General features: G+C 43.0%; 4 protein-coding genes and 1 long non-coding RNA gene across 10 annotated transcripts; 2 read left to right on the top strand and 3 right to left on the bottom strand.

Moving 5' to 3' along the window:
• Positions 1–478: 478 nt before the first annotated feature.
• Frl (formin-like protein) lies at positions 479–17361 on the bottom strand. 6 transcript variants are annotated; one of them, XR_004303612.2, is made up of 10 exons: positions 16708–17343; positions 9649–9732; positions 6567–6653; positions 4352–6022; positions 4066–4285; positions 3704–3996; positions 3071–3625; positions 2888–3007; positions 2407–2759; positions 1876–2014 (listed from the first exon to the last, which is right to left on the bottom strand). XR_004303612.2 is itself a non-coding variant. In XM_032434711.2 (9 exons), the coding sequence occupies exons 1-9, from the start codon at positions 17029–17031 to the stop codon at positions 1772–1774; spliced, it is 3597 nt and encodes a 1198-aa protein (XP_032290602.1). In that variant the 5' UTR covers positions 17032–17361; the 3' UTR covers positions 479–1771. The 6 variants fall into 6 exon arrangements, 4 of the variants coding, with proteins under 4 accessions (XP_032290602.1, XP_002048050.1, XP_032290603.1 ...); XR_004303613.2 differs by having other exon boundaries at positions 4352–5995; XM_032434711.2 differs by lacking the exon at positions 2407–2759 and having other exon boundaries at positions 479–2014; positions 16708–17361.
• A 15-nt stretch (positions 17362–17376) lies between these two features.
• On the bottom strand, positions 17377–18189 carry LOC138911069 (uncharacterized). Its single transcript, XR_011416365.1, has 3 exons — positions 18020–18189; positions 17623–17643; positions 17377–17496 (listed from the first exon to the last, which is right to left on the bottom strand). It is a non-coding gene; the product is annotated as an uncharacterized lncRNA (long non-coding RNA).
• A 173-nt stretch (positions 18190–18362) lies between these two features.
• Positions 18363–19029, top strand: LOC6623010 (uncharacterized). The gene has a single exon (XM_002048013.4). The coding sequence runs from the start codon at positions 18471–18473 to the stop codon at positions 18954–18956; it is 486 nt and encodes a 161-aa protein (XP_002048049.1). The 5' UTR covers positions 18363–18470; the 3' UTR covers positions 18957–19029.
• Positions 18958–20019, bottom strand: LOC6622968 (RNA exonuclease 4). Its single transcript, XM_002048012.4, has one exon. It carries the CDS (start codon positions 19878–19880, stop codon positions 19053–19055), a length of 828 nt encoding a protein of 275 aa, XP_002048048.1. The 5' UTR covers positions 19881–20019; the 3' UTR covers positions 18958–19052.
• Positions 20020–20187: 168 nt separating this feature from the next.
• Positions 20188–26603, top strand: Neurl4 (neuralized E3 ubiquitin protein ligase 4). The gene is made up of 9 exons (XM_002048011.4): positions 20188–20776; positions 20839–21210; positions 21273–22231; positions 22287–22463; positions 22530–23614; positions 23670–24500; positions 24561–24873; positions 24941–25051; positions 25111–26603. The coding sequence occupies exons 1-9, from the start codon at positions 20594–20596 to the stop codon at positions 26417–26419; spliced, it is 5340 nt and encodes a 1779-aa protein (XP_002048047.1). The 5' UTR covers positions 20188–20593; the 3' UTR covers positions 26420–26603.
• The last annotated feature ends 587 nt before the right edge of the window (positions 26604–27190 follow it).

Raw genomic sequence — 27190 nt, 5'->3', positions numbered from 1 at the left:
GCACATATTTAAGCCATATAACAAATTTTAAGAAGCGCGCCAACAATTTAATTGAAATAGAAGGAATAGTGCGCTTTGCAATTACTTGATGCGCAATAGAAAAAAAAAACAAGTTGGCAACACCAAAAGACAATCTGTTGCTGCAAATAAAGCAAAAGCGACAGCTCTGCAGCATTTACCAATTTTAAATTTCGCGCTTTAAGTAAAGTCTGCCAGCTCTTGAGAATTTCTTAAAATATAAATTACAAACTTTGCGCGCTTTTACAAAAACGATATTTTTCTTTTGGCTAGTTTATTTGGTTAATAATTTATTTAAAATAGTTAGTGTTTATGTTTTTATATGTCTGTGTATATGTAAATATATATGTGTAAAAATGCGGCATCTGTTCGTGTATTTGTTTTTCGTATACCATGCAGATTTCTTATCAAATTAAATAACACAATATTTAAAACTAACAATGCAGCGTGCTAGTTAATTAAAGGTTTCGTTCATGTTCGCTTTATTTCCTTTTTTTTGGCAAATTAAAAAACATGTTACGAAAAGATATGCAAAAAGACCATCTCATTCATGCCAATGGCACTACATAAATTTATGGATTACTCGTAATACATAAATATGGGCTTATAGTTCAACTAAATTCGATAAGTTTTTAGTTTTAATAAATGGAAAGACACTAGACGTCTGTTCGAATAAGATCGTTACAAAGCTTTTTTTAAAAGTGTATTAATAATTTTTGTGTAGGCGTGTTTTTTATGTATAATATAAACTGCTCCATATCAGTCTTCGTCATAATTTTGTGGCTTGCGAGAATAAATTGGCTCATAAATTTCATATATATATATATATATATATATATGTAGTATATACATGTGTATATATATTTTTCTTTGTATAAAAAATCTACATAAAATGTTATAAAATGGCTTTTAGTTGCTATTGTATATATTTTGTAAAAAACTTTCTAAAAATGTATTTCGTGTGCATAAAATTGTTCATGTTGCTTGCAATATTTGGCGCTTTTATTTGTTTATTGCAGTTTTTTTTTCATTTCTGTATAAGCTGTGTGCGAAATGTGTTATATACTTGTAATTTATAATACAACAAAATTTAATATAAAAAACATAATAGAAATATAATAGGAAATTTACAATTAATCGTATGATTATTATCATACAATTTTTGACTTAAACAAAATGTTTAAAAAGGTTTAAAATACAACTAAATACAAAATAGTGTTGGTTTTAAAAAACTTCTTTGCCATCTCGGATGCAAATCAAAATTCCAATTTGGTTTAAGACTTATTCGAAAATAATGATTAAAATATATATATGCATACATATATTTACACACTTTAAAATTAACATATAAAATTGGATAAATACACTGTAAAAAATTTGTAAGCTTGTAACTCATAGGCTATGCAACCAAATATAAAAAGCAATTTTACAAATTTTGGCAATAGAATATCTCAAAAAAGTAAATGAGATTCACAGAATAGTACTGGATATTTAAAGATATATTATGCAAAATAACAACGAAAAATATATTCGAATAATAGCACAAGGGTAAGAGGGGTTCGGGAATGTGTGTATGAGTGTGTGTGCGTGTAAGTGTGTATTTATATGTGTATCCAAACAATTTAATCGCCCAATCACATATTGCAGTTTCTTTATCTAAGACGTTTACATATTCGTTTCTCGTATCGCTTTTGAATTTTGATTTTTGCCTTTGCCCTGCCCTGCCATGCCCTAGCCAAGCCAGGCAGCCAGCCTAGCAGTCCATTTCCTCCATCGTGCGCGACAAGCGATTATTGTCAATGCGTCGGCGTTGGGAACGCCTGACTGCGTCCGCCCTTCGATACGGCTCACTTTTGAGGCCCAGAAGTATGTCCTCCAGCGCTCCATTGTAGACCTCGTCCTGCTGCAGCAGCTTCTTTTCCCGCACCGAATGCGTTTTGCTCTTCAGCTCATTGATGACGGCATCCTGCAAGGAGAGTGCGCAAGTTGTAGGCAACTGATTGACAACGTGCATTGAAAACAAAAGAGAAGAGTTAGATATTAACCAGCACCGAAAGTGGCCAAATAAGCATAGCATGGATTGAGTTACCAATTCATCTTTTTAGAGTATATGTTTTACAATTAGGTGACAGGTTAGTGAGTTTTCGAGGGTTATATTAAATTAAGGAGATGTTAAATGCAAACATAGAAATGTTCCTTCACTTTAAGTATTTAATATATATATACACACACACGCACATACATTTATTTGGTATACATTTGTCGAAAAGTGAGATCACAGGTGAATTGGATTAGAAGACAGCGATATGGCATGTATAAGGCGTTAGGGATTAGCATGGGGGACCGTCAAATAGTTAGGGACAGTTACACACAAGCCAAGCGACTTACACTAGAATATAAACACAAACAACTTCCGTCACATGCTGCCCCAAAGTATTCGACTAGATTCTAGTGGATGGTGTTGGTTGTATTGGTGGTGGTGGTGGTTGTGGTGATGATATTGGTGGTGGTAGGTTGCTTGGGGTTAGGTTTAGGTTGCTGGCCCAAATTCGAACCACACCCGGCAGCCTCCCCGCCTAATTTGTGTTTTACTAGAATGTGTGTTAGCCAAATAACCAGTACGTGCTAGGGTTGAGTTTGCCTTGGGGAGCGGGGATTATACATAGTAGTATTGTATGCAGTTAGGGAGACATTTCCACAGTGCTATGCTGCTTGGCAAAGTCAAGCAGGCAATGTATTTGCTGCATAAATCAAAAGCATAACAGGTTACATTTCCAGAACAGAACAGAATCAATCAAATGAATGACACAAACTTGAAGGAGTTGGCCGTCTTGTTGACTGATAAGCTTCCAGTCAGCCGTCCACTCACCTGTTGCTTTTTCTGATTGAACTTGTTGCGCAGCAAGACCTGATCACTTTCCTTCTTCGATGCCGCCAAAGCAGCCGCCTGCTCAAGCCGACGGCGCTGTTCGTTCTCCTGGTCGAGTTGCTGAAATTAAATGGTTTTTACATTTTTATTGAATTCCAGCAAAATTAGCCAAGTTGTGCTTACTTTAAAGGCGCGCGTAAAGCGCACAATCAATGCAAAGAATGCCGCTGCATCCGCATTGCGTGAGGAGTCCCCAAAGTATTCGACGCACTCTTTGAACGCATCCTGCGCCAATCGCAGATCGCTTTTAATCTTCTTTAGTTTGTCTTCGCTGTTGTTTAAGAAATCCCGCAATATGTGTGTTTGCGTGCCCTTAACACGCAACTCGGCTTCCTTACGCACCAGCTCCATGCCCTTATCCAGCTCCTGGACATCGGCCACAACATTCTCCAATGCCACAGATGCCGCCTTATCGGTGCCGTACAGTTCGCACTCAAAGCTCAATAGCTCTGGAAATTTGGCTCGAATCGTGGCCACAATGTAGTGCAACAACGAGGAGCGCTTGTCCGTTGACTTAGTGTCAATCAGAGTGTCCAGCGACTGCAGCTTAAAGCCGTAGGCCGGACCACGCTTGTTGCTATTCAGATAGTTGCCAAACGCCAACACAATTTCCAGCACAGCTTTGAATTTGCGCGACTGTTTAAGCGAGTTGGAGGCACTGGCAATCGATTGAACTTGCTGTAAATGAAAATTGGCAATGAGAGAAGCATTAAATCGATTCTATCGATGTTATATACTCATCCATTTTATACTAACCGGGCTAATGAGATGCACACTATCGACAAAGTTGCCCATGTAGTTCATAATGGCTAGCTTGGAGGAGATGCGTTCAACGCGTGACAATTGCAACATGAATTTGTCCTCCTCGGTGAGTAGCTGTTGATCCTTGCGCTCAATTATGTACTCCTTGTAGGCCTTAACCTCCGCGTCGGTGGGCACCATCTTTTGCAGCAGCTCCACATTCTCCAGCGATAGCTTCTTTAAATCCAAACTATGTATGGCTGCAACAACATCATCAATGGGCATGCCCAATTTACGACGAGAGATTGCTGAAAGCAAAACAAATATATATTATAAAAAGGGAAATGGTTGGTATATTTCTGATTTGTTTATTTTACCTATGTTTCTTAACCTCGTGTGCTCCAGCAGGGAGACATTATCAGGCTTCTTGAAACGTTTACTGGGATAGGTGGACAGGGCGCCGTCCACCTCGCTGCCATTGCTACCATTGTGCAGACCACCGCCGATGCCGATCTTGAAGCGCTCTTCGAATTCGTTAAAGTCGATTTGCTTGAAAATCTTCTCATCGTCCAGCTCATTAAATATGGTGCCGCGAACCTGTTGCAAAAAGGTAGTCGAGAGATTAGATAATAGATCAAAATAATCAAATATACCATGCCTCACCTGGTTCGGCTTGAGCGCTATCCAGTTAAGCGTGGGCAGCTTGTATTTGGTGGGCACCTTGCGCTTGATGGTCATAGCACCATCTGGAGCTGGCATGAAGCCTGCCACTGGTGGCGGCGGCGGCTGGAAGGAGCTCAGCGTGGGCGGCGCATGTGGCGGCGAGGGAGCTGTGGACGTCACGCTACCATTCGGACTGCCCAGCGGACTCAGGCCCGGCATCATGGGCGGCGGTGGAGGTGCAGGTGGCGCTGGTGGTGGCGGTGGCGGCGGAGCCGTTGTTGCTGGCATGGGTGGCGGTGGTGGAGGCGGTGGTGAAACTGTGCCTGTTGCTGAGCCCGTCAGCAGGCTGCCATTCACCAGCGAACCATCGCCACTGGACGCGGAACGCGGCAGTGAACGCGATAGTGTTTGCAGCTCCAGATTTTTATTGTGAAGCAGCGTATCACGTTTCTTGAGCTCCTGTTCGTTCTGCTGCAGCATGCGTTGCAGGGCATTCAGCTGCTCCTCCAGCTGTTGCCGCATCACGGACAGTTGTTCACGTTCCGTCTTCAGTGTCAGATTCTCCGTCTCCAGTTCGGCGAACTTGTACAAAAACTCCGAGTTGCGATCTATTTCGCGCTCTAGTTGATCTTCCAGCTCCTGTACGCGCTCCAATGCAGATGTTTTTGTTTCCGAATCCTCCATCAGCGCAGCCACATCAAAAACATTGTCCAGATAGGCTGATATTTGCACTTTTAACTCCTCGGATTCGGTTAGCCGTATGCGCTCGAGATACTTATCCAAGCCCAGAGCCGTAAACTCGTACTGCAAATGAACCCGATAGTTCATATCCTCGACGGAGTGCACCACAATGTTCATGAACTGCATGCACGCAACCATAAAGTCAATGTTGAAGGCCTCAAAGTTCATAAAGTACTCCATGAGTGTCTGGAAACGTCGTTGCTCCTGGCACACATCCTTGAAATTATCAAAGGAGCCCAAGATGATCTCGTGCCCACCCTTGACCAGACAAATCGCCGCCAGCAGCTCCAGCACCAGCGCCTTGGTGCGCAGCGACTTGTGTATCAGGCTGAGAGCGATGCAGTTAATCGCCTCCCGATGCTGTATGACCATATTGAAGCCATATTTGTTGTTCATAATCGCACGCAGGCACATAATGGACACGTGTATATCGTCTGTGGCGGCGCCCATGTTAAGTTTGGCAATGTGACGCGACCGACGCTTCAGGCTGGGACTGTCGAGCACCTCGGCAATGGTGGGTCGCACAAAGCTATAGGAATGCGAATGATTGCTATGGGAGCCCGCCTGCTGTCGCGAGCTGTCCAGCAATAGGGAGCCATTGGTCAGATTGGTATTGCCGCTGACACCGCCAGGACTCATTGAGCTGTTGCTCAACACCACCTCGCCGGCATCCAGGCCGTTTATCAGATTCAAACGCTCCTCGGAAGCGCACAGGGCGCCCTGCAAACGCTGCTCATGTCGCATCATCTGCAGCCGAAAGCTGAGATAATCAACGAGAGCATCTAAGCCCTGATTCGTGTCGTCAAGGAACTCCTTGACCCATTCGATATGGTTGGTGCGCAGCGAGATCTCTAGATCCCGCAGCACCTGTGTGGATGTCGATTCGCCGACCATCTTACGTTTCTGACAAAGAAAGTAGAAGAGGTAAAGCTGTAAGTGTACAAAGAGAGAGAAGAGAGAAGCGGGAAAGGAAGTTCGTGTTGGCGTGGGAAACAGGACAATGAGCGCAGGAAAAAACAATTAATGGATTGGATGATTCGATTGTTTGGTGCAGGAAAAGTGTCAGGGTTTAAGTGCATGAGAAAGGGGGAAGGTTGGTGGTGTGCGTGTGCGTGTGCGTGTGTGTGTCAGTGTTGTGAGTAAAGAAATTGAAATTTACACATTAATATTGAAACAAACATATAGAATTTTCTTTTATTATAATTTAGATAGGTTTTTTTTTGGTTGTTATTGTTGTTCGAATAGTTGGTTAATGAGTCGCTTCTCTGCAACAACAAGAGTCAGACAAACGCACCACACACAGTAAACTACAGTGAGCTACAAAAGTATCTATATACGAGCAGTAACTACAGGTACAGCAGGAAGAGCTGCCGCCGCTTTTAGAGACAAGTTAGAGAGACACAGTCATTACGAAAGCTATACGCACCACCAACTTTCAACATTTAAGCCAGGTTAGCTGCATTTGCCAACTTACCCGATGACTGCGCGATGCCTTTGGATCCAAATATGTTCGCAATTTGCTTAAGTAATGGGAGGGTGGATCTTTCGCCTGCACCATTTCCTGCAAAGAGACAAAAGAAATGATGTTAGCAAAATAAAACAAGTTTTTGGCTAAATAGAAACAAGTGCCAAGGCCGCAAACTGGTTTAAAACCTTGCAGGTTCAAAGCGCGGATTTGTATTTTATTTACTATTTAAATAATCTTCAAACTAACAGGAGCATATTCTTATTATACTATAATATATATTTCCTCAAAGTAATGTTATTTTTACAGCCATTCATTTTGGGAAATAACCGCAGTCATGATCAGGCCAAGCGCTTGCTTTCCCAATTAAAGCCCATCAATTAAACACGGAAATTGCCGCAATCCAAAAGTTTATAAATTGTTGACTAACCAAAAATGTGCTTGGACTGAGGCCAAAAGAAAATGCCTCCACACATGCATTAACACTAACTTAGCGGCTTTTACTTTTGTTATGCTTTGGGTGTTGTGTTGTGCTGTGCTGTGCTGTTGTTTTTGCCTTTGCCTCTGCCAACTGCATATTTGTGTACCATGTTTACGACAAAGCCCTGGCGAGCTCTCGCGATCTCTCTCTCTCTCTGCCGCCCAGCTCCCTGTCGGATCGCACGGCGATCATATAAGCATCGATAGCTTGCCTAAGTTAAAGCATGGAGCGTGGTATACTTGTTTTTGGCTTTTTACTATGCCAACAACACACAACAACAACAAAGGCAACGCATGACTACAACTAAAACTATGTGTGGGTTTTGGTGCTTTGCCTGCCCGTGCAACTCGACGAGGAGAGAAAAAAAAAACCAGTTTCATTCTTTTCCTAGTCAAGACTGGAGACGAAATAAATACATGCACATAGCTGCTATACATATATTTGACCAGGTATGGGGCGTCCAAGCGGCTCCAGCGATTAAAAACTGCAATTTATCGCAGTCATAATAATTTGCATTTTGTCACTGTGAGCCCAACCAGTGTGCGGTGGTGTTCCAAGCGGATTGGATTGCCATTGGGCTGTAGTTGTAGTTGTGGTGGTGGTGGTGGTGGTGGATGGTGTTGGTATTGGCTCTAGCCAAAGTCCTCGCCGACTCTAGTCCATTGTTTGTGGGCTGCGTTTTCATTCAAGAAGTGCCTGAATTATGGAAAACAGGTCTGTTGGCATGCAGGCGGTTTTTAGGAAACAACCAACAAAAGACAAGACAGCGACGAGATCATGAGATGTATATACATATGCATATACCCTGTAGCAGCAGAGGGTAGGCTGGGTTTGTTGAGGCTTTCCTCAAGTCAATCATCAATCTACATTTCTTCCTGCATTTCATAAACCCAGCTTAAAGTCGCTCGTTTATGCAATGAACTATTTAATACAGTTTGAGCATCGAGTAACCCTTATAGAACACATTTTCCAGCGTAACTCCTAGTCAGTACTGAGCATATTTATGTGCTCTCCGCGTCTTTTTGGCTGTGCAACTCCAACGCCAATGGCGAATAATTTCTAGGCGCAGCTCTTGAAAATTCAGTGACCCAGTTTACTGCTCTGGCCAGAGCCTCTATAGAACGTAGCCAAAATGAAGCCGAACAGAACCCAGGCACGCCCCGTTGCACACGTTAATAGTTTCGTCAAAGCTGCCCAAACCGAGCACGCAATGGGGATTTATATAGACATGAATCTATAACATATGTAGGCTTGTGCATGTGCCCCATACTGCCGCCCATCTGTTCTGTCTGGCTTAATATAATACCGAAATGTTAAATGGGTTATTTTAATGCCTCAGCCGAGCATTGTTCAACGCCATTTGAATTCAACAAACGCCGAAATCGTTTTGAAATTGGACTCATTTTGCACTTTAACAGGGCATCAAACGCGACAAGCGACATCAAAAAACGAAGCGACGAGCACGCACTGAATAATGATATATATATATATATATATATATACTTAAAGACACATAATAATGTATATATAAAGAGATAATATCGGGCACAACACATGCCCAATATAAATTTCGGACGAGTTAGGCTGAGTTCAGCGCGAAAATAAATCGCACTCAGTTCTGAATGTCAAGTGCAGAGGATCAAAGTACAGAGTTCAGATGTCAGCTAAATTAGATGTTAACAACGAGTCAACGTACTTTTTTTTTGGAAACAGGTTGACAACAACTCAAAATTCAACATCTTTCAAGTTGTGTGAAGTAGAAATATATCTACCCTTGCACAATATGAGCACAAACTCTTGTTAAATTATTTTAAAAATTTAACATATTAAATACTCAAAACTACAGTTTGAAAAGCTGCTTCCTAAGACTTACATTTACACTCTTTTTTGTAGGATGGACTAGAGCTAGAAATTTAGGTACTTGCCAGAGATAACTATATACACAACTTTTGGGAAAATCAACTGTAATCCGCATTTTAATACTAAAATATTTAAGGCTTGCAATATTTTCTGTAGAATGGGAATTCAAAATTGAAAGTTGAAATTTGTATGTATTACAAAGCAAGGTTTCAAACAAAACAACGTGAAACATCGGCTCAAAAGCAGAGATCTAGCCGAATCATTCCTTTTGGGCTGGCAGCTGTGGTTTATTTTGGATTCATGTTCATGTTTCTCGAACGCACAATATATATAGTATATAGTATTAGTACTTGCTTTGGCATTTATCTAACGCACATGTGAGCAACAATTAGGCCGCATGACACTTGGCATAGTTAATTAGAGCGGCGACAATGTCGAGAGAAACTCAAAGGTCGCAGTTCAAGACTTAGAAACTGTTTTAGGCGTTGGCCTTCCACCGAATGTCGCATGTTAAATGAGCAGGAGAGAGAGAGAGAGAGGGGGTTGGAGGGAAACAGGCAGCAGGTCCCATAATGCGGTTGTCCACATTTAATCTGCAAAAATTTCGCGTTTGTCATAAACAGGAAGTGGCTGATGATAAACACGCAGACATGTGTCCGGCCCCTGGCAAGGGTAGGGCGGGACGAATCGGTTTAGGCAGCTTTTAGCTATGGCAACGCACATAAATCGGAAATTATGGAGTCTACTTACTTGATCGCATATCATGTCCCACTTCTTCTCGTCATCGTAGTTGCGCAAGAGCTTTGCTTTGTCCGGCGGCAGATCCATGGAAGCCTGTACGAGAAGACATAAATGTAAACAATTAAAAGCCATACACAAATGGTAATAAATCGTAAAGTGTTTAAAAGTTGAGCGAAAATATATGTTTAAACAGAAACGTATTTGCAAATCTTCAAGAACAATGCGAACCATTAGCTTTAATGGACTGACGAAAGTCAACTGAGTGAAAAAACCCTAAATTAGCCAAATTAAACGTTTTCCCAGGTGTGGCTACAGTCATCGTATGCAAAGTACAAAATACTTAACTTAGTCCAAGTTAAATTTCCTTTTAGGAAAAAAAAAAAGACTTCTAAAGGCGTAATTTTTGATTTCTTACAGTCGTATACCCTGTAAAAAGGAACATGTCACGCATAGATTGCAATTATCAGTTGCTGAATAGGTTTGCAATGAGAAAAGATAGATAATAAGCCACAGGGTGGCTTTCCTTAAAGAATATCTTAAAGATACCCAATGCAGTACAAGACAAAGGAACTATATATCTTTTATATATATATAGCACACTATAGATATACGATATAGACCCTTATCTGAGACATTATCTTTTGCTATCTTCTCTAAAAAACGAACAAGCACAAATGAGATACAAGCAAAAGGATTCAGTAGACAAACATTGAAAAGATACTTTTGTATCTTGGAGCTGGAAGAAGTTGTTGATATCGTCTAGATTTCACAGCTGTGCTAATGCTCGCTCACAAGGCTTGCTTCCTTGTTGATCCAAGGTAAACCCAGACAATTCGTGGCTAGAAAGCATACAATTTACACCTGACTCTGCACCTGCTGCACCTGTGTACAACAACAACAATAGACCAAAATTTGCTATAAGTTAAGGGGCCATTTGCATTTTAGCCGCATCTGATGATTTTATGAGCCCACGACTCACTCGACCAAAAACATCAATCAGCCCAACAAATGCCAGTCAAGTGTGATGCCATTGTATATTAAACGTACATTGTATATTGAACATTTTACGGAGAATGTATCCCGGCCATAATGAAATCAACAAACAGACGCTAACGTGACTTCAATTTGGGTGCAGCTGCACCCAAGTTCTAATTGGAGTGCCAACACACAAGCGACCAGGAAAAGGTGTGGATGGCTAGAGGAAGAGGTCGTTAATTTGGACAGGACGTTGATAAGAATGAAAAATAAACACCGAGAGCTTATACAACAAATTGGAAAATTCAATTCGCTGCGAGTCAAATTAAATATATGTTGCATGGAAATATCATCACATTAAATTTATTTATTTATTCATATAATGCCTAAAGCTAAATTAGATTCATTTTTAATCAAAAATAATGCCCGAGAATAATAGAGAAAATGCTGCTTGGCAATCTGATTAACTATAAATTATTCCTCTTTTTGTTGCAGAAATCCTTTGTTATTATATCTTTCAGCCAAGAAATAAACGCCTCGCTTATTTATAAACATGTCCATAATAAGTATATATGCCAATTCAAATCTTTTGGAATTACTCAGTATTAAATTTGCTTACATATACGATTTGCGTATGAAAATCGTATAATGAATCACGCCAAGCGGTCTAGTATATAGAAAATACGTCTATTAAACAAATTGAAATTGACACACGCAAATGGTGATCGAACTCAAAATACCCTGTAACTTTTCGATTCTAATCAAATTTAACAAACAAGGTGTATCTATTTTATTTATATGTAATTTATATAATATATATTTTTTGATTTTATTCAAAGACAAAATTCAAATTAAGCGTTGTTTGATCTGGTTTCTCCTAAACTTCATAAGCATTGTATGCGATTATTTATACATTAGCATTATTAATTTGTTACTGCTGTTATAATTGTTATAATAGTTGGCAAGTTATACCGAGAGCTTCTAAATGGAATATAAAATTCGAAACGCTTACTCATCGGTCAAGAGCGTAGATCAGGCTTTTCAAAGGGCTACCCATTATTTATGCACACCCGAACATACACACACACCCACACACACACGCACACACAGGCGCACACACTCATTGAACAAAATTTTAAAATGCGTATCCGGTACAACGGTCGGGCAGTTGGATTATAATGTGTTGTCGACTAATTTATATAGAAAAAAAATGCCGCTATTTATTTTTGCCTGCTCTGGCATAAATATTAAGCGGCCGTGCACAATGCTCAGCGAGAGAGAAAGAGAGAGAGAGGGAGAGAGAGGCTTTGTTACTTATTATTCCAAAGTATACACAATCGTATATTTATATTGTTGTTTAAAAAGCGCGTCGAGGCAAATCACTCAGCGTCAAGAGGCCGAGCGTAACGGGCAGAGAGGGGCCTGTGGTGGGGGAGGGTCAAGGAAAATGTGACTGGGCGGTGCGACATTGGAGGGCGATCTTCGCAAGGGCAGCCCCCACACTCAATAAAAATATAAAAAAAGGCGCACTCGCCCAACACATAATGTTAATAATAATAAGAATAATTAATCAATAAAACGTTGCAATCATTTTTAATTCCATTTTCCATTTACTCAATTATTGCATGCATGTGAATGTTTATCAACAAATATTACGTTCAGCACGTTTCGTAAGGCATAAAAATACTAAATAAACAACTCGAAGAGAAAATTGCATGACAATGAAGTAATTGTTTTGGCTTAATTAACACACAACTAAAACTGGGAAGAGCGTGTAAATTCATAATAATTGACTGTGAAAAACAAGATCATACGAAAATGTATTTAATTAGCATCAGGTAACAACTGGGAGCAAAATTTACTTGAACAAATAAAAAAAACAATGTAATGCGAATTAAATACAGCAACAAATTTAATGCCTTCCTTTGCGATTCTCATCAAATCAGGAAGATAGATTAAAAGAGAGAGGCAGAGGATTTCCATGTGATTCTCATGAGGGAGCTACATTAAAAGAGGGAGATAGACATAGCCTCTACGCGACTGTCAAAAGCGCAGAGAAGCAGGGACGGATTAAAATACACAACCTTTCTTTCCGATTCTCATGAGGGAGATACAATAAAACATATGGAGATAGAAATGAATGAATGTCAATGACGTCAACACAGCCTAGTAAACATGGTATAAGTAAATGGGCATGCAAAAAGCTATGTATTTAGACGATTAGAACAACTCAGGTCGAATATTCGCCATTTGCCGGCTACATAGGTTTTTGCCTCTATTTTAGCATTAACAAAAAGCAAGAATATTTTCCAAGACCAAGTCCGAGCATACATAATTACAATTATAATCGGCAACCAACTGCAGATGCAGAACAAAGTGCAATGTAATTTATGTGCTCTACACGGCCTGTTTATTGGTCTTACATCAGTTCACATCGAGTCTATGCTCGTTTACTGTTTTTATGCGCATAAGAACAGATGCATCTGATGGGGTTTTATTTTTTTGCCCCACTATTTGCAGACCGCAAGAAGCTAATGCCCCCAAAAGGGACCGCCAAGGAAGTTGAAGCGTAGCGATAAGGAAATGCCAACTATCTATGCAGTATATGCATATATATACTATGTATATACAGAGAATAGATAAACAAAGGCACAAAGACTGGATGTGTGTGGTAGCAATCGTTTGGTCTCTTTTATTTTCGCAGTCATTAGATAAAGCCCAGCAAATGGGCAAATGGGCATAAGCTGACAAAGTCATCAAAGTGCTGAATGACTTATAAACAATGAGTATTAATTCAACAAAAACAACAGCTGCGGTTTTGCCAGACCTGTGGTCGCTCTGTCAGCCACTGGAAATGCCATTAGGGGGAGACACTCAGACCAGACATTAATAGCCGGGGCATATATATACATATAAATATATATATATTCTAGATAAAGATGAAGTAGGCTTGCTACTGAAACCCTTTGCACGATGTTGTTGATAATGATGATAGTTATGATAATGGCGGTTATGATTAAACGAGTGAAAGTCATTTGTGTTTGTCGAGAAAGTTTGTAAATTAATGAGGATTTTATGTGGTTAGTCCGACAACACCCACAGCCAACACATAAGCACAACCAGCAGCAGGCCAGACAGTCGGGGCGATTGGGTTAGGCCTATTAAGTTTTATGGATATTAAAATACTATTAAAAAGTTAACCAGCTATTAATTATGATTGAGTCAACGTACGACAAAGAAAGCAATGCTTGGATTTAGCCGCAAGCCGGCTTTTGAACCAAATCAGTGCGAAAATGAAATTTAAAATTACTTTTTACTAAAAACCGAATCTCAAATCAAAACAATTGCCCATAAAACAATCTAACTGAAAGTTAAGTCAGGTTATTTTTTTAAAGAATATGCTCAAAATTGTTTTGGTGTTAAATATAAACAATTTTTAGAGTCCCGATTGGTGCATCATATAATTTTAGATTCAAATCAAATTTAGCCCGCATTTTGTATATGAAAATATGTAAGGCTTGTCCATAATTTCAATAACAGCGGGCAATTGTAAATTAGGCTTAGGGATGTGGAAAGCTAGCTTCCCGAAGCCAACCCTAATTCAGTATTTTGGTTCGCAACGAAGACTTTTATAGAAATCAATTTCAGAAGCTTAAACATAGTCAAAATTGGTCGCACGGACCTGCAGTTATTTAAGTTGCAGTTAGCAATCTTTAAAACTCAGATAAAGCCAATTTGTACTCATTTTATTTGAATATGAGACAAACATGCTTAAGGAAATTAGAATATTTTGCAATTAGCTATCCGAAGCATTACAATTGAATTAATATCTTGAAATACAGAAACTCGACGAACTTTCTGAAAGTATATACGGAGTATTAGATGGAAGACGTTTTCACATTTCAACTGAGAGCTAAGGCAAAATGTAAATGTCATATATTCAAGCCAAGGAGCGGCTGTTGCACTGTGGACATTTGTCTCTGCAGACATTTGTTTGCTCAGCTTGATCCTCAGTCAATTTGCTGAATGCATCCGGAGCAAATGCAAAGTTCAATCAACCCACGCAGCTAACCGGAAACATCTGCGTCGACTGCACTCGATTAGACATAAAACGCAAATTATTAGCGGCAATGTTGGCAAAAACTATTTATAACCATGAATCAGGCAAACAATTGCCTTCAATTGTGGCACGGACTGTGCAAGGGCAAGGGCAACCAGACACAGAGAGAGAGGGGGAGAGGGAGAAACACAGAGAGAGAGCGAGAGACACTTAGTAGCTCCCAAACAAAAGTAAACACAAATTAGCCTAAGCCTTTTTGGGAATGGCGAGTCGAGGCCAAGTCGAGCAAACGCTACCGAAATGACAAAACAAATTTTGGAGAAACACAAAAAAAAACACACGCACACAATGTAAACAAAAGCAGTTAAACACTTTCAGTGCCAAAATGAGGGGCGAGGGGTAACCAGAATATAATCAACAAGTGCTATCTATGGCGAATCGAACGCTTGAATACCCTTGAATAGATTTACGTTAATAAGATCAAAGGCAATATTTTAAGTTTTTAGCTAATTGAAGCTCACGCGAAACGAATCCATGATCGCATATAACGCTCGCAGATAACATTTTGGCTTAAATCTAGCAAAAAACCAAATTTATACATTCAACATTTTAAATTTCTAGGCAATTCTCTGCAATATTTCAAAAGAATTGAGAATTTTCTAATACGTGCGAATCATTAAAGAAACAACATTTTTCACACCCATAAAACGATGGCATAACAAGCGTTAATAATTATTTACTCAACATGCATAAATCACATATGGATATTTACATGTTGCATGCAACCTGAACGAAACAATGCTGCCACCATATCGACTAAGCAAAGGGTTTAAAAAAAAGAAAACATAAATGCTGAGAGCGAGGTTTCATATTACATCGACTGGGCACGATGATAAGTGAGAATTTGAGCTGCGCATATGTATAATAAATTAGGATTTTGTGTTTTTCGTCTATATTCTTCTGGTTTATTTTAAATACTTATTCTCAATTTGGGTGCGAATGGCCGATAAGCCAAGCCGCCACAGCAGCCGAATGAGTCAGCAGTGCGAAAGAGAGCGGCGACAATCGATCAATTTGCATGCGGCGGCTGCGTTTCGATTCGAGCTTGGGATTGGGTCACACACTCATTTGTTGTACTTTTTTTTTTTATGGCAACAAATTTTATATGTTTTTTTTTTTTTTATTTCTGCTTTTGGCAATATAAAAGCGCGCGCCCATTGTTTAATTAAGTTGACTTTGTTGCGCGGAGTGCTGTGGAGCAGCACTTCACATGCATGACAAACAGAACAGAACGCCGACGGAGTAAGAGAGACAGAGATGAAGAGAGCTGGATAGACACACATATACATATATAAGTATGTATGCATATACAGTACGCACACGAGACAATACACAGCTGAACTCTTGTGCGTGCCAAACGTACAGAAACTCACATTCCATTTTCTAAACATGCCTGAGAACATTTCTTTTAGCAATAAATCATAAAAAGGGAAACAATTACCGTCTTGTTTTTTCTTAAAAAAAAAAAAAAAACTATCAAGTATAGGCCGGCTTTGAAAGGGCAGATTATTTTTCATTTCATTTAAATTTGCCGCTTCGTGCGAAAATCGTTGAAACAGATGTTAATAAATTGAAGTATAGATTTAAAACTCGTTTTAGCTGTGACTAATTCAGCTGCCTAGCTAAGCAGCTAGGTCAGTTATTTAGTTAATTGGGGCAAATAGTTATATTTAGATGCAATACTTTGTAAATCTGTTGACCATAAAAGCCACAACTGCGTCACAAATGTGCTTTGCCCATTTGTTAGATGATTTTCGACTACATTCTGAGTAAACACGCATCAATGGAGACGGCAAAAGTTCGACTGGGGTCATCATCAAATCGCACAAACACACGCATACAACAAATGATGAGCTCATCAATCACATGCATTTAGAGTAGGCGAGCGGAAGAACGGGTTGAGGGCCAATACGGATGGGGATAACGTTTATTATCCGTTTATCCGTCTATCCGTTTGTTATCGTTGCACTTACCAAGACTTTGGCAAATCGCCGATCCAGCTCATCGGTGGTGGGCATCGGCTGTTGGCTGCGACTGCGCACGCTCGGCTGCCGGACATGATGGTACTGTGAACTGGAGCCGATGTCATAGCGCAGATCCTGCTTTTGGAGTGTACCCATGCCGGGCGGCGCATTGTGATGCCCATTGTTGCGGTGCATGGAGTGTGTGCTCTGGTGCTGATGCAATGATGGATGCGTATGCGGATGCTGCTGTTGCTGCTGCTGCTGCTGCTGCTGCAGTTGCTCCTCTCTGTCCACATCGGCATTGGTGATGTTGCGTGATTTGACTGCGCCCATTATGGTTGCGAACCGGCCGCTGCCCGCCGTTGCTGCGCCAGTTGTTCCTGTTGTTATTGTGGTGCACCAGCCGCCAGCACCACCGCCACCGCCGCCGCCGCCTCCGCCTCCACCGCCTGCCCCACCGCCACCGTCGTTGCGGGCGTCGCCGGCCTCGATGCTCGCTACAGTTAGCGCTGTGCTAAGGGACGTTGATACAGCGCCCCATACAGTGCGGCAGAGTGCGCGGGTGCGTTCGGGGCAACTTGAAAGTTGCTCTTTGATTCCGTTGAAGATATCCAAAGCGATGTTTCGGCTTGGCCTGCGCTCGCCCTGCAGCCAGTGAATTTTAGTATAGTCTATATATATATATATATATATATTTCAATATATATATATATATATATCAACCGAAAATTTTAATTTCTTTTTTTAAGGTGTGTGTATTTGTTTTGGGTAGTTGTCTTTTTTTGTTTTTGTATCGAACTAAAAGCGAAAAAGTTGCTGTGTTAAAACTTTATTTTTGCAATGCAAGCACTTCTAAATGCAATATTAATTATTTATATATGAATATATGTATGCTTGTATTTTTATGCACATACGCGCACTCACACACAATTGCATATACACGCCCTAAAAGAATTTTGTTGGAAGCACAAATAATGACACCAAGTGAGTAATGTGTGCTTGTTGTTGTTGTTGTCGTTGTGTTGTTGCTGCTGATGCGGCGGCGGCTGCTGCTGCTTCTTCTTATATGCAACTGAACAAACACATACACACGCCAGCACACACAAAACACACACTCTCACACAATAAACACGAGCCAGCACGCACACAGACACAACACACGCACACACACACTAGAGCACAGACAAAGCGCAGATTTCAATAGAACGCTCCTGTAGGCGTTTGCTTTAAGCCCTTGCTTTTTATTTGTGCTTTAGTCACTTGTTGGTAACTTGAGTTAAAAGCGTTTCAAATTTTTAATTAAATGCTGCATTTCAATTACTTAGGTTTTGTACGCGGAATTCCACTGCAATTATTTAAATGCACTTTACATGCGACGGCGCGTCTACAGCGACTTGCAACTTCGTTTGTCGAGTTTTCGAACGAGACTGACAGTGTGACCGACCTTCCGGCAGCATTGAAATACCAAATGGTGTGCTATTAAAAAAATATACTAGCCTGCACGCTTTGCACGAAAGTGTCTATGTATAAATTATTTGAGAGCAATTTATGACTCGGTAAAAAAAGCAAATTAAAAATGTTTGTGATTGAATAACAAATAGCTACATTGTTTTTTTGTTGAAAATTTATCTAATAGCAATACACAAATACTGGTCAACCAAAAAAAACATCGCTGCCCTGAACATTCGATGAATTAATCGACGAGCGTCATCCCTGGCAACAAAATAAGTGAAAATACGAATTGTTTACAAACATTTGCAAATACTTAAATAATGGGTACTCCCCACAAAAGTTCTAACTACTTTTCACCATACTCACAAAATGTGCGGCAATATCCATCGCAAACAGCTGACTATATGTCACAGCATGCTGGCGGAGTGCAATCCCCATACACACCGCAGGACCGAGGCGGACAAGGATCTAATCAAAACACACCGCATTTCTACCAAAACAGAACGCCGCAACATCAAAATAGTGGCTTCTACGAGGACAGACAGGGCTCCAGCGCCAATACGGCGCACTTCTATCAGATCAAATCTCCGCAACAGCAACAAGGAGGATCTCGACATTATGGCCAACGCGGCGGCAGACGTGGCCAGTATCAAAATCGACAATTTATTAACCGGAACGTCAATTCGTTTTCTCAGTACTTTCACAATTCAATGTTGGAGGATCCATGGCGCGAATTGATGGAACGCCACGAGGCAATACACGGCAGCGCCCTGAATGAGCAATCGATTATAAATTTAGATACATAGCTTCAGTTCAACACTTTATATATACATTTACAAAACGTGTTTCATTTAAAAAACTCAATTGTTAAACACTTAATGCTACAGATTCTTCTTTCTTTGTCATTTATGATGTTGACGCTTCTCTAGATATTTCTCCCAATCAGCTGCAATTCGATTATAGATGCCCATTGCGGCGCGTGCATCCTCCACAGAGTTGTGCTCCCCGGTCTGTATCTCCTGGCCCAGAACGGCCAATGTAAGGCGCTTGAGGCTTGGTGTGTGTCCATTTGAGACGAGCTTACAGAGCGGCTTATAGCGAGAGGTATCACGAATTTGGGCCACGGGATGCTTTATGCTCAGGACGGCGAGATCATTGCGCAGAGCGTGGCCAACCAGTATTTTGCCGTGTAGCAGCTTGACTACCTCATCTTGCACATCTTTAAACTCCTCGGCGTTCTCGATGTCATGCGGGCGTATGCCCGAAATACTTGTGCGATAATCTGTCACTGGCTCGCGGGGCTTAACATGCTTGTCCAGCAGCACCTCGCCCACTTTGTTTACGATAGACACACGCGCCAGCATATCATCCTGTCCGTTGAAACCCACGCCCACCATCTCACAGTCCATGGCCAAGATGCGATTGCGCTGTGCCTTGCGCTTTAGACGCGCACGCGCCGATTTGGTTAGTGCCGCGTTTGCGTCTCCATTGCCAGTTTGGGCTGTATGTTTTTGGTTCTCGGTGCCAGTGGCTGCTGCCGCCTGCCAATTGGAGCCGGCGGCACGTCTATTGATATTTGGCTGTTGCACTTGCAAACGCTCCATCGAGATCTGCAGCTTGCGCTGTCCGGGAGAACTCGAGTTCGTGTTCATAGTTTTCGTTTTCTCACTCACTGTGGCGTTTCTGCCGCGGTTCAGGTCGAACTGTTTCTGACGCTGCGCTGAAGACATTGAGCTAACGCCAGATTTATTTCATTAGTTGCGAGTGATGGCTGTTTTTCGTCGTAATTTTAATATTATTTGGAATTGGGCTCTTTTTGTTTTCAGCTAAAATCCCCAAAAAATGTGTTTTGGCAATCGACGGCGATATCGATTACAAGTAATTGGAAATCAGAGTTACTTTTACAAACTAATCGAATGATTTAGCTACGACAATAATATGTTTAAATCAATAACCATTTTTAACCAAACAAGCCTCTGCACACATTTCTTTTTTTTAAACAATCTCAATTAATATAGTTAATTTTTTTTTTCAAATCTTAAACGGGTAACTTTAGCAACTAAAAATGTTATCACTGCTAAATAACAGTGCAAGCAAATGTAAAATTGTTATCGCTGCTTAGCTGCTGTTAAGATATAACGAAGTCAGAAGTAGAAAAGAACAAAAAGTGGAACAAGACGCAAACATATTTGTTTTAAATCTAATAAGAAGAACACCAATAACTGAACGGGCTTCTAAGGCTGGTTGCTTTACGTGGCTTGCAACCAGCTGCCGTAGTTTCTAGCACGCGAATCTTACATTTTAATTGAAAGCAAACGCCTGCAGCCAACAATGCATAGCGTACCATAACTATGCAACATTGTCATTAGCTGCACGCACTTTGTGCGGTCTACGCTGGCAGTGGCCGCAACACTAAACAAAAGACTATATCCAAGCTCGTAATATGGCTGGTGGCGCTGCAGCTAGCGCCATGCAGTCCTTTCACACACGCTGCGGTCGATCCATAACGCTCGGAAATGGGAATCGTTCTGCACAGCGTTCGATGCGAAACTTTAGCCATGCGCTCGTGTTCAGCGCAGAGCCCCTTGTGGATGATGTGCTCTTCGAGGTGGTCATTGAGAAGAAGGTGATTTGCATAGTTATTATTATTATTAGTATCAGCGCATCAATTGATAGCATTTATATCAGAATCACTCCTGGGGCGGCAGCATTGAGATTGGCGTCACATCGGAGTCGCCCGAAGATTTGGAATTAGTCGCCTGCGCTACGGCCATGCGGAATGGTACCTGGGTTATGTCCGGTATTGATGTGCGCAAGGATGGCCGACGTTTGCTGGAGTATTATGGAACGGATCTCGAAACTCTTAACGAAAATGATCGCGTTGGCGTTATGCGTACGTCCAACCATGAGCTCGTTTTCTATGTCAATGGTGAATCTCAGGGCGTGGCCGCCAAGAACATGCCCAAGCCACTGTGGGCCCTTGTCGATCTCTACGGGCGCTGTGTGCAGGTGTCCCTGTGTCCTACGGATGCGAGCACCATCATGAACAGCAGCAGCGAGGTACTTAACCTGGTTTAAGTTACTCAATGTATTTTGTATATAAAAAGCTTTTTTGTCAACAGCTGTTGGACTCGCCTTTGCAGCAGCCACTGCAGCAGGTTATCCAGAATTTGGACGTGCCCATGAGCGTCGATGTCAGCGTGGTGGATAGCAGCAACATTGACGCCCTAACGCGGCTTAATCTCAATGCCAATGCCAGCTGCAGCTCCAGCAGCGGCATCGGCGAATTCTACGATGTAAATGATCGGCTGCGTTTTCATACGCGTTGCGGCTCCTTGGTCAAGTTGTTGCCCAATTTCCGTTCGGCAGAGCGTCGTCGACCGCTGGATGAGTTCAACAACGGCGTCGTCATGACGCATCGTCCACTGCGCGACAATGAACTGTTCGAAATACGCATTGATAAGCTGGTGGACAAATGGTCGGGCTCCATTGAGGTGGGCGTCACCACGCACAATCCGACGGTGCTGCACTTTCCAGCCACAATGACAAACATGCGCAGCGGCACCATCATGATGTCCGGCTGTGGCATCTTAACCAATGGCAAGGGCACGCGCCGCCAGTACGGCGAATTCAATCTTGACGAGCTACGCGAGGGCGATCGTGTGGGCATGATGCGCAAGTCGAACAGCAACCTACACTACTACATCAATGGTCAGGATCAGGGCGTGGCAGCGACACGCGTTGCCGCCACACTATGGGGCGTCATCGATCTGTATGGCATGACCATCAAAGTGACCATTGTTGACCGAGACGAGCGTGAGCAACAGAACTTAGTCACCAGAAGGAACAACATTGTCGCCGGCATGGCCATGGGCTGCAGTCATGGTCAGTCTGGTACGCCCACGCTGAGTCTCCTAAGCCCGGAGAGCGAAATGAACGTGGCCGGCGCAGCTGGCGGGCTAAGCGAAACTATATCCAGCACACGGGCCATAGCACGCAACGATGATCGCCTCACATTTCATCCCATTTGCGGCAGTCATGCCACGGTCACGCAGAGTGGACGCACTGCGCTCCGGCCTAAGTAAGTTTCGTCTACTTAAATGGAAACTTAGAACTAATTTACCTGTTAATTCCAGCGCTGCTGATGATTTTAATAATGGAGTAGTGCTAACACGTCGTCCACTGCGTCCCAATGAGCTGTTCCAGGTACGTCTCGAGCGTGTGGTCACCAAATGGGCTGGTTCTGTGGAAATGGGCGTGACCACACACACAGCCGATGAGCTGGACTTTCCATTTACCATGACAAACGTGCGGTTAGTAAAGAATTGCTTATTGCTTAAACTTCATATATAAACTTACCTCTATCTCGTTTTCTATAGCTCCGGCACCTGGATGATGACTGGCAATGGTGTCATGCAGAATGGCGTGACTGTAATCGAACAGTATGGCCAGAACCTGGATCGTCTTCAGGTGGGCGATCGTGTGGGCGTTGTGCGCAAAGATGATGGCACTCTGCACTTTTGGGTGAATGGTGTTGACCAGGGACCCGCGGCAACAAATGTGCCGGAGCGTGTCTACGGTGTGATTGATTTGTATGGCCAAGCAGCGCAGGCGAGCATCATTGACACCTCGGAATGCGGCAGCCCAGACACGGGCAACTCAACCATTTCCAATACGACGCTGTACAGCGAGGTGCCGCTGCGATTTCACAATATTCATGGCGCCAACGCGGGCATTTCCAACAGCGGCCTGACTGCATCTCGCCCCAACTCGTTGGCGGAGTTCAATGATGCCATTGTGTTCAGTAATCGGCCGTTGCGTAATCGTGAACTATTCGAAGTGGAGCTGGAAACGATGGTGCGCCACTGGTCGGGCAACATTGAGATAGGCGTGACTGGCACTCGACCGGAGGACATACAATTGGCACCCAATGCTACCGATTTGGAGGCCAATGATACCATCATTCTGTGCGGTCCCATGATATTTCACAATCGCAAAAGCATACGCACCAATGTACTCATCGATTTGGACACACTTGGCACGGGCACACGAGTCGGTGTCATGCGCAACGGCGACTTCATACATTTTTTTGTGGATGGCATGGACCAGGGTCCCGCTGGGGAGTGCCATGCGCCCAACATTTGGGCCATCATTGATCTCTACGGACAGTGCGCACAGGTCAGCCTGACGCAGACACAGCTGGACATACGTGCTCCGTATGCCACCAGTGAAAATTCACAGAGCTGCCAGGCCACGTCCGTTATACAGCATCCAGCGTTGGAGACCAAACATCGCTGGACATTCATTTCGGGCAATGTAGTGCTTACCAAGGATTGGACAGAGGCCTCACGATATACTGGCTCTACGGCTGCTCTGTCGCATAGCCTGGTCTTCTCCGAGCATCCTTTGAGCGTGGGCTCGCCCTTTGAAATAAAACTGACCTCTATTAATCCCATGTATGCCGGTAGGTCTTGCGCCTATTATATTAATCAGTATATTAATCGATTCTTTCTCTGCAGGCTGTCTCAGCATCGGCATCACAGATCTCAACTTAGCTGATGAAACCGTGCGCAAGAAGCTGCCCACGAGCCTTAAGCGCATTCCCGCCAACGTTTGGTATGTCAGCGGCAACGAGGTGCGCTTCAATTCCAGCTGTCTGCAGCGTTCGCTGGCGTCCCTTGAGTGGCTGCGTGTGGATGATCGCATCACACTGGAACGCGTTGAGAACTCGGTGAACATACTGCTCAACTCGGAGAACGTGAATATTCAATTTCTTAATGTTCCCAACAATGTGTATGTGGTTGCCGAGCTGCGCGGCTCGACCATGGCCGTTCAGGTAATCTCTACACAAGTGCCCGCATCGCCTTTGCGGCCGTGCAGTCTACGGCTGCAGGACTCCATGGACTTTGGCATGGATCCCCTCAACAAGCAGGACAGCTCAATGCTGGAGTCCATAGATTCAGAGGCGCAGAATTATGAGTTTGTGGACGTATCCAATAAGCATGTGCGTCTCTCCGATGATCGACGCAGTGCCTCCAGAACCAAATCCTTCAATCAGGCCATTGTCTATCTCAACAAACCGTTGTGCAAGGGCGAAAGCATTAGCATCAAAGTGGACGCGATCAACAATAAATGGAAGGGCACTCTCAGCCTGGGCGTGCTGGCCGCGTGTCCCCAGGCGCTGGCGGTGCCCATATCGCTGCTCAACTGCAAGCGCAGCTGCTGGCTGGCCACACACGACTACATCAACATTAATGGCCAGGTGATGGCCTCCAAATACGGCGAAGCACTTGAGCACATACAGGTGGGCACTGTGATTACCCTGTCGCTCACACACGCCGGCATGCTGAGTAAGTATAGAAGAGTGAGTGGCAATCATTGGCATTTATAATATGCTCGTCTGCTTACAGTCATCATGGTTGGGTCCACAAATCTAGAGGATCTGGCCAGCGGTTTGCCCGGTCATGTGTATCCGATTTTCGATATATACGGAAAGTGCGAGAAAATCACATTGCTAACTGGAAATGATGCCACGCGCACTGGCAATGCCAACGGCACACCAATTTTGGAGGCACCTGAAGCACTGGAGCTGGACAATATGCCGCAACAGTGCGAGAAGGCGCATTTGGAAATGCACGAAAAGGAGAAGGACACGGAGCAAATGAGCGATAGTACCAGAGAGTTGCCCATGGGTGCTTCAACCTCTGCTGCCGCCAATATGATGTAAGTGCATGTCAATTTTTTACTTTTGAATATGATGTTATATCGTTTTCAACCTTGCTCCAAACAGGACTCGTTCGGTTATGGAGAGCGTCTCGGAGAATCTGCTGCTAAACATCTCTATTAAAAATCGCACGCTTGAACAGCAGCGAAATGAACTGGGCGGCTCATCGTCCACTTGGTAAGGGAAGCCTGGAAAACTTCATAGTGTCTCAAGTTCCTAATTAAGTTTTCTTGCAGTTGCTTGCGCGAGTCCTTGCAGCTGCAGCACAACACGAATCTGAATATTCAGCGAAGTCAGAGTACTCAACGATTCCAGAACTCGCTGAATACATCAACAGGTGGGGGCGGTGGCGGTGCCAGCACTTCTAATGCGGCATGTCAGCCGCACGCATCAAGCGCCGTTTACGATACGAACAAGGAGTATGATGAGCAGCTGTTATGCTCCAATGTGGTTGCTCCAGCTATGGTCGCCTCGCACGAATCGGAGCACAGTGAGAACAACGCAGAGGCAGTTGTGGAGGCAGCCAACGAACGGGAACTGTCCAGCGAGCCTGACAACGTGCTGGAAGATGATGAGATCGATTATATGAATCATTTGTTGCTGCTTCAGCAGCTGCAACAGAATGAATACACACGTATGCAGCATCATTTGTTGCCGAACCAAATGTCGCTGCTAAATCTGGATCTCTCTTCGCTGAACTCCTTGGAATCGGAAACTAATTCCATGGGCAATGCCCGGGAATCGTTGCGTACTGCAGCAGCGGCGCTGGAGCAAAACGATTGCGAGTATTTGAAACAAGTGAAACGTTTCTGTGCCTCCCTGGTGCTGCCACAGGCCTTTTTCGACATCCGCCTGGAGCCGATCTGCTTCTGCTCCATGTGTAGCTGGAGCAACAACGGCAACGGCGACAAATTGGAAGGCTGGGTCTACTTCAAGCTAAATCAGCAAACGGTGAATGCGCTGAGCACTTCAACCTCATCCGCTGCCGGCTCATCGGCGGGTCAGGTGCACTTGGATCTGAATGGTGATTGGCTGCCCTTCTACTACATGACACGCGTGGATAAAATACGCGCTATCTTAGATCGTGGACAGCCGCTGCCGCTTGAAATGGATGAGGACACGGTCGCAACCACGCACAAAGATGAGCCTGGCACCCGTTTGGAGCTCTACTACTCACCCAATGCCACAGTCATTGAACCGGTGCTACCGCAGCATCATTATGTTTCGGATCAGGGCGTGCATCGCATTTCCACCTCTTTCGAAGTGTATGTCCGTCGTCAATCGATCTCTGGCGTCACCACGGGCAAAGCAGCCACCGAGGCGAAGCGACGCAGCATGCACACGACCGATAATGAGGCTACCAATGATGGCGGATCGGGTGGCGCTGCTGGCGGCGGCGGCTGCAGCAGCTCTGGCACTTTAAACGAGTCCTCTGTGCATTTGCTCAACGATTTGTGCTGGTTTACCAAAGAGGCAGGCGCCTGCATTATTAATGCATTAATTATTAAATTAGACCGCATCGAAGAGCCTGCAAGCGAAACCTAATTAGACTATCTACATATAGATAATATTTATACACTAGTCACCAGCTCGCAGCCTAATTAAATATTAATATCGTATATGATAATACTCGCTAGTTTTCCACGCATACGCATTCCCCTTTATAAACATGTTTTGTATTGTAGGTGCATATGATTCTCCAAATATAATTACAATGTTACTCCCTAACCCGAACTGTTGAATGTGTTTTCCGCAACATCTTTGATATTATGAAGTATTTATTTAGTTTGAAGAGTCGTATTCGTATTTGTGTTGATTTGCGCAATTTGTCCTACTTTGTTTCTGATACTATCCATTTTCAGACTGATGTTTGCAACCAGATCATTATCATATTTAATTTGCTCTTCGTATTGGTTTTCCTTTTCTTTATAGAGCTCCAGATTAGCTTGAAGCTCGGCTACCTTTGCTTGGAGTACCTTAATTTGATTGTCCTTGTCTCTGATTGCAATCGCGTTTTCTTCAATATCATTTTTGGCCTTTTCTCCACTCTGTACTAAGGACCTTAGAAGAGTATAACAATAAGATCCGCATTGTTGATCCAAATTGGTTGATATTTCGTTTAACTGCGTTATAAAAGTTTTTCTTATACAATTGTCTGGATACTCGATTTTAGAGCACTCACCGAACCATTTGTGGTTGCTGCACCTGCCATAAATGCCTGCAGAGCAAGCAGACAAATTATTAAAACTTTCATGTTTATTAAATTTGGAAGTTTTCCTTTGCCACAAAAATCTTCTTGATACTTGGTTGCGATGA

This window comes from Drosophila virilis, chromosome 3, assembly GCF_030788295.1.
Source record: "Drosophila virilis strain 15010-1051.87 chromosome 3, Dvir_AGI_RSII-ME, whole genome shotgun sequence".
Taxonomy (NCBI): Eukaryota; Metazoa; Arthropoda; class Insecta; order Diptera; family Drosophilidae; genus Drosophila; species Drosophila virilis.
Note: the sequence above shows the minus strand (reverse complement) of the source record. Positions and strands in the feature narration are given on the sequence as shown.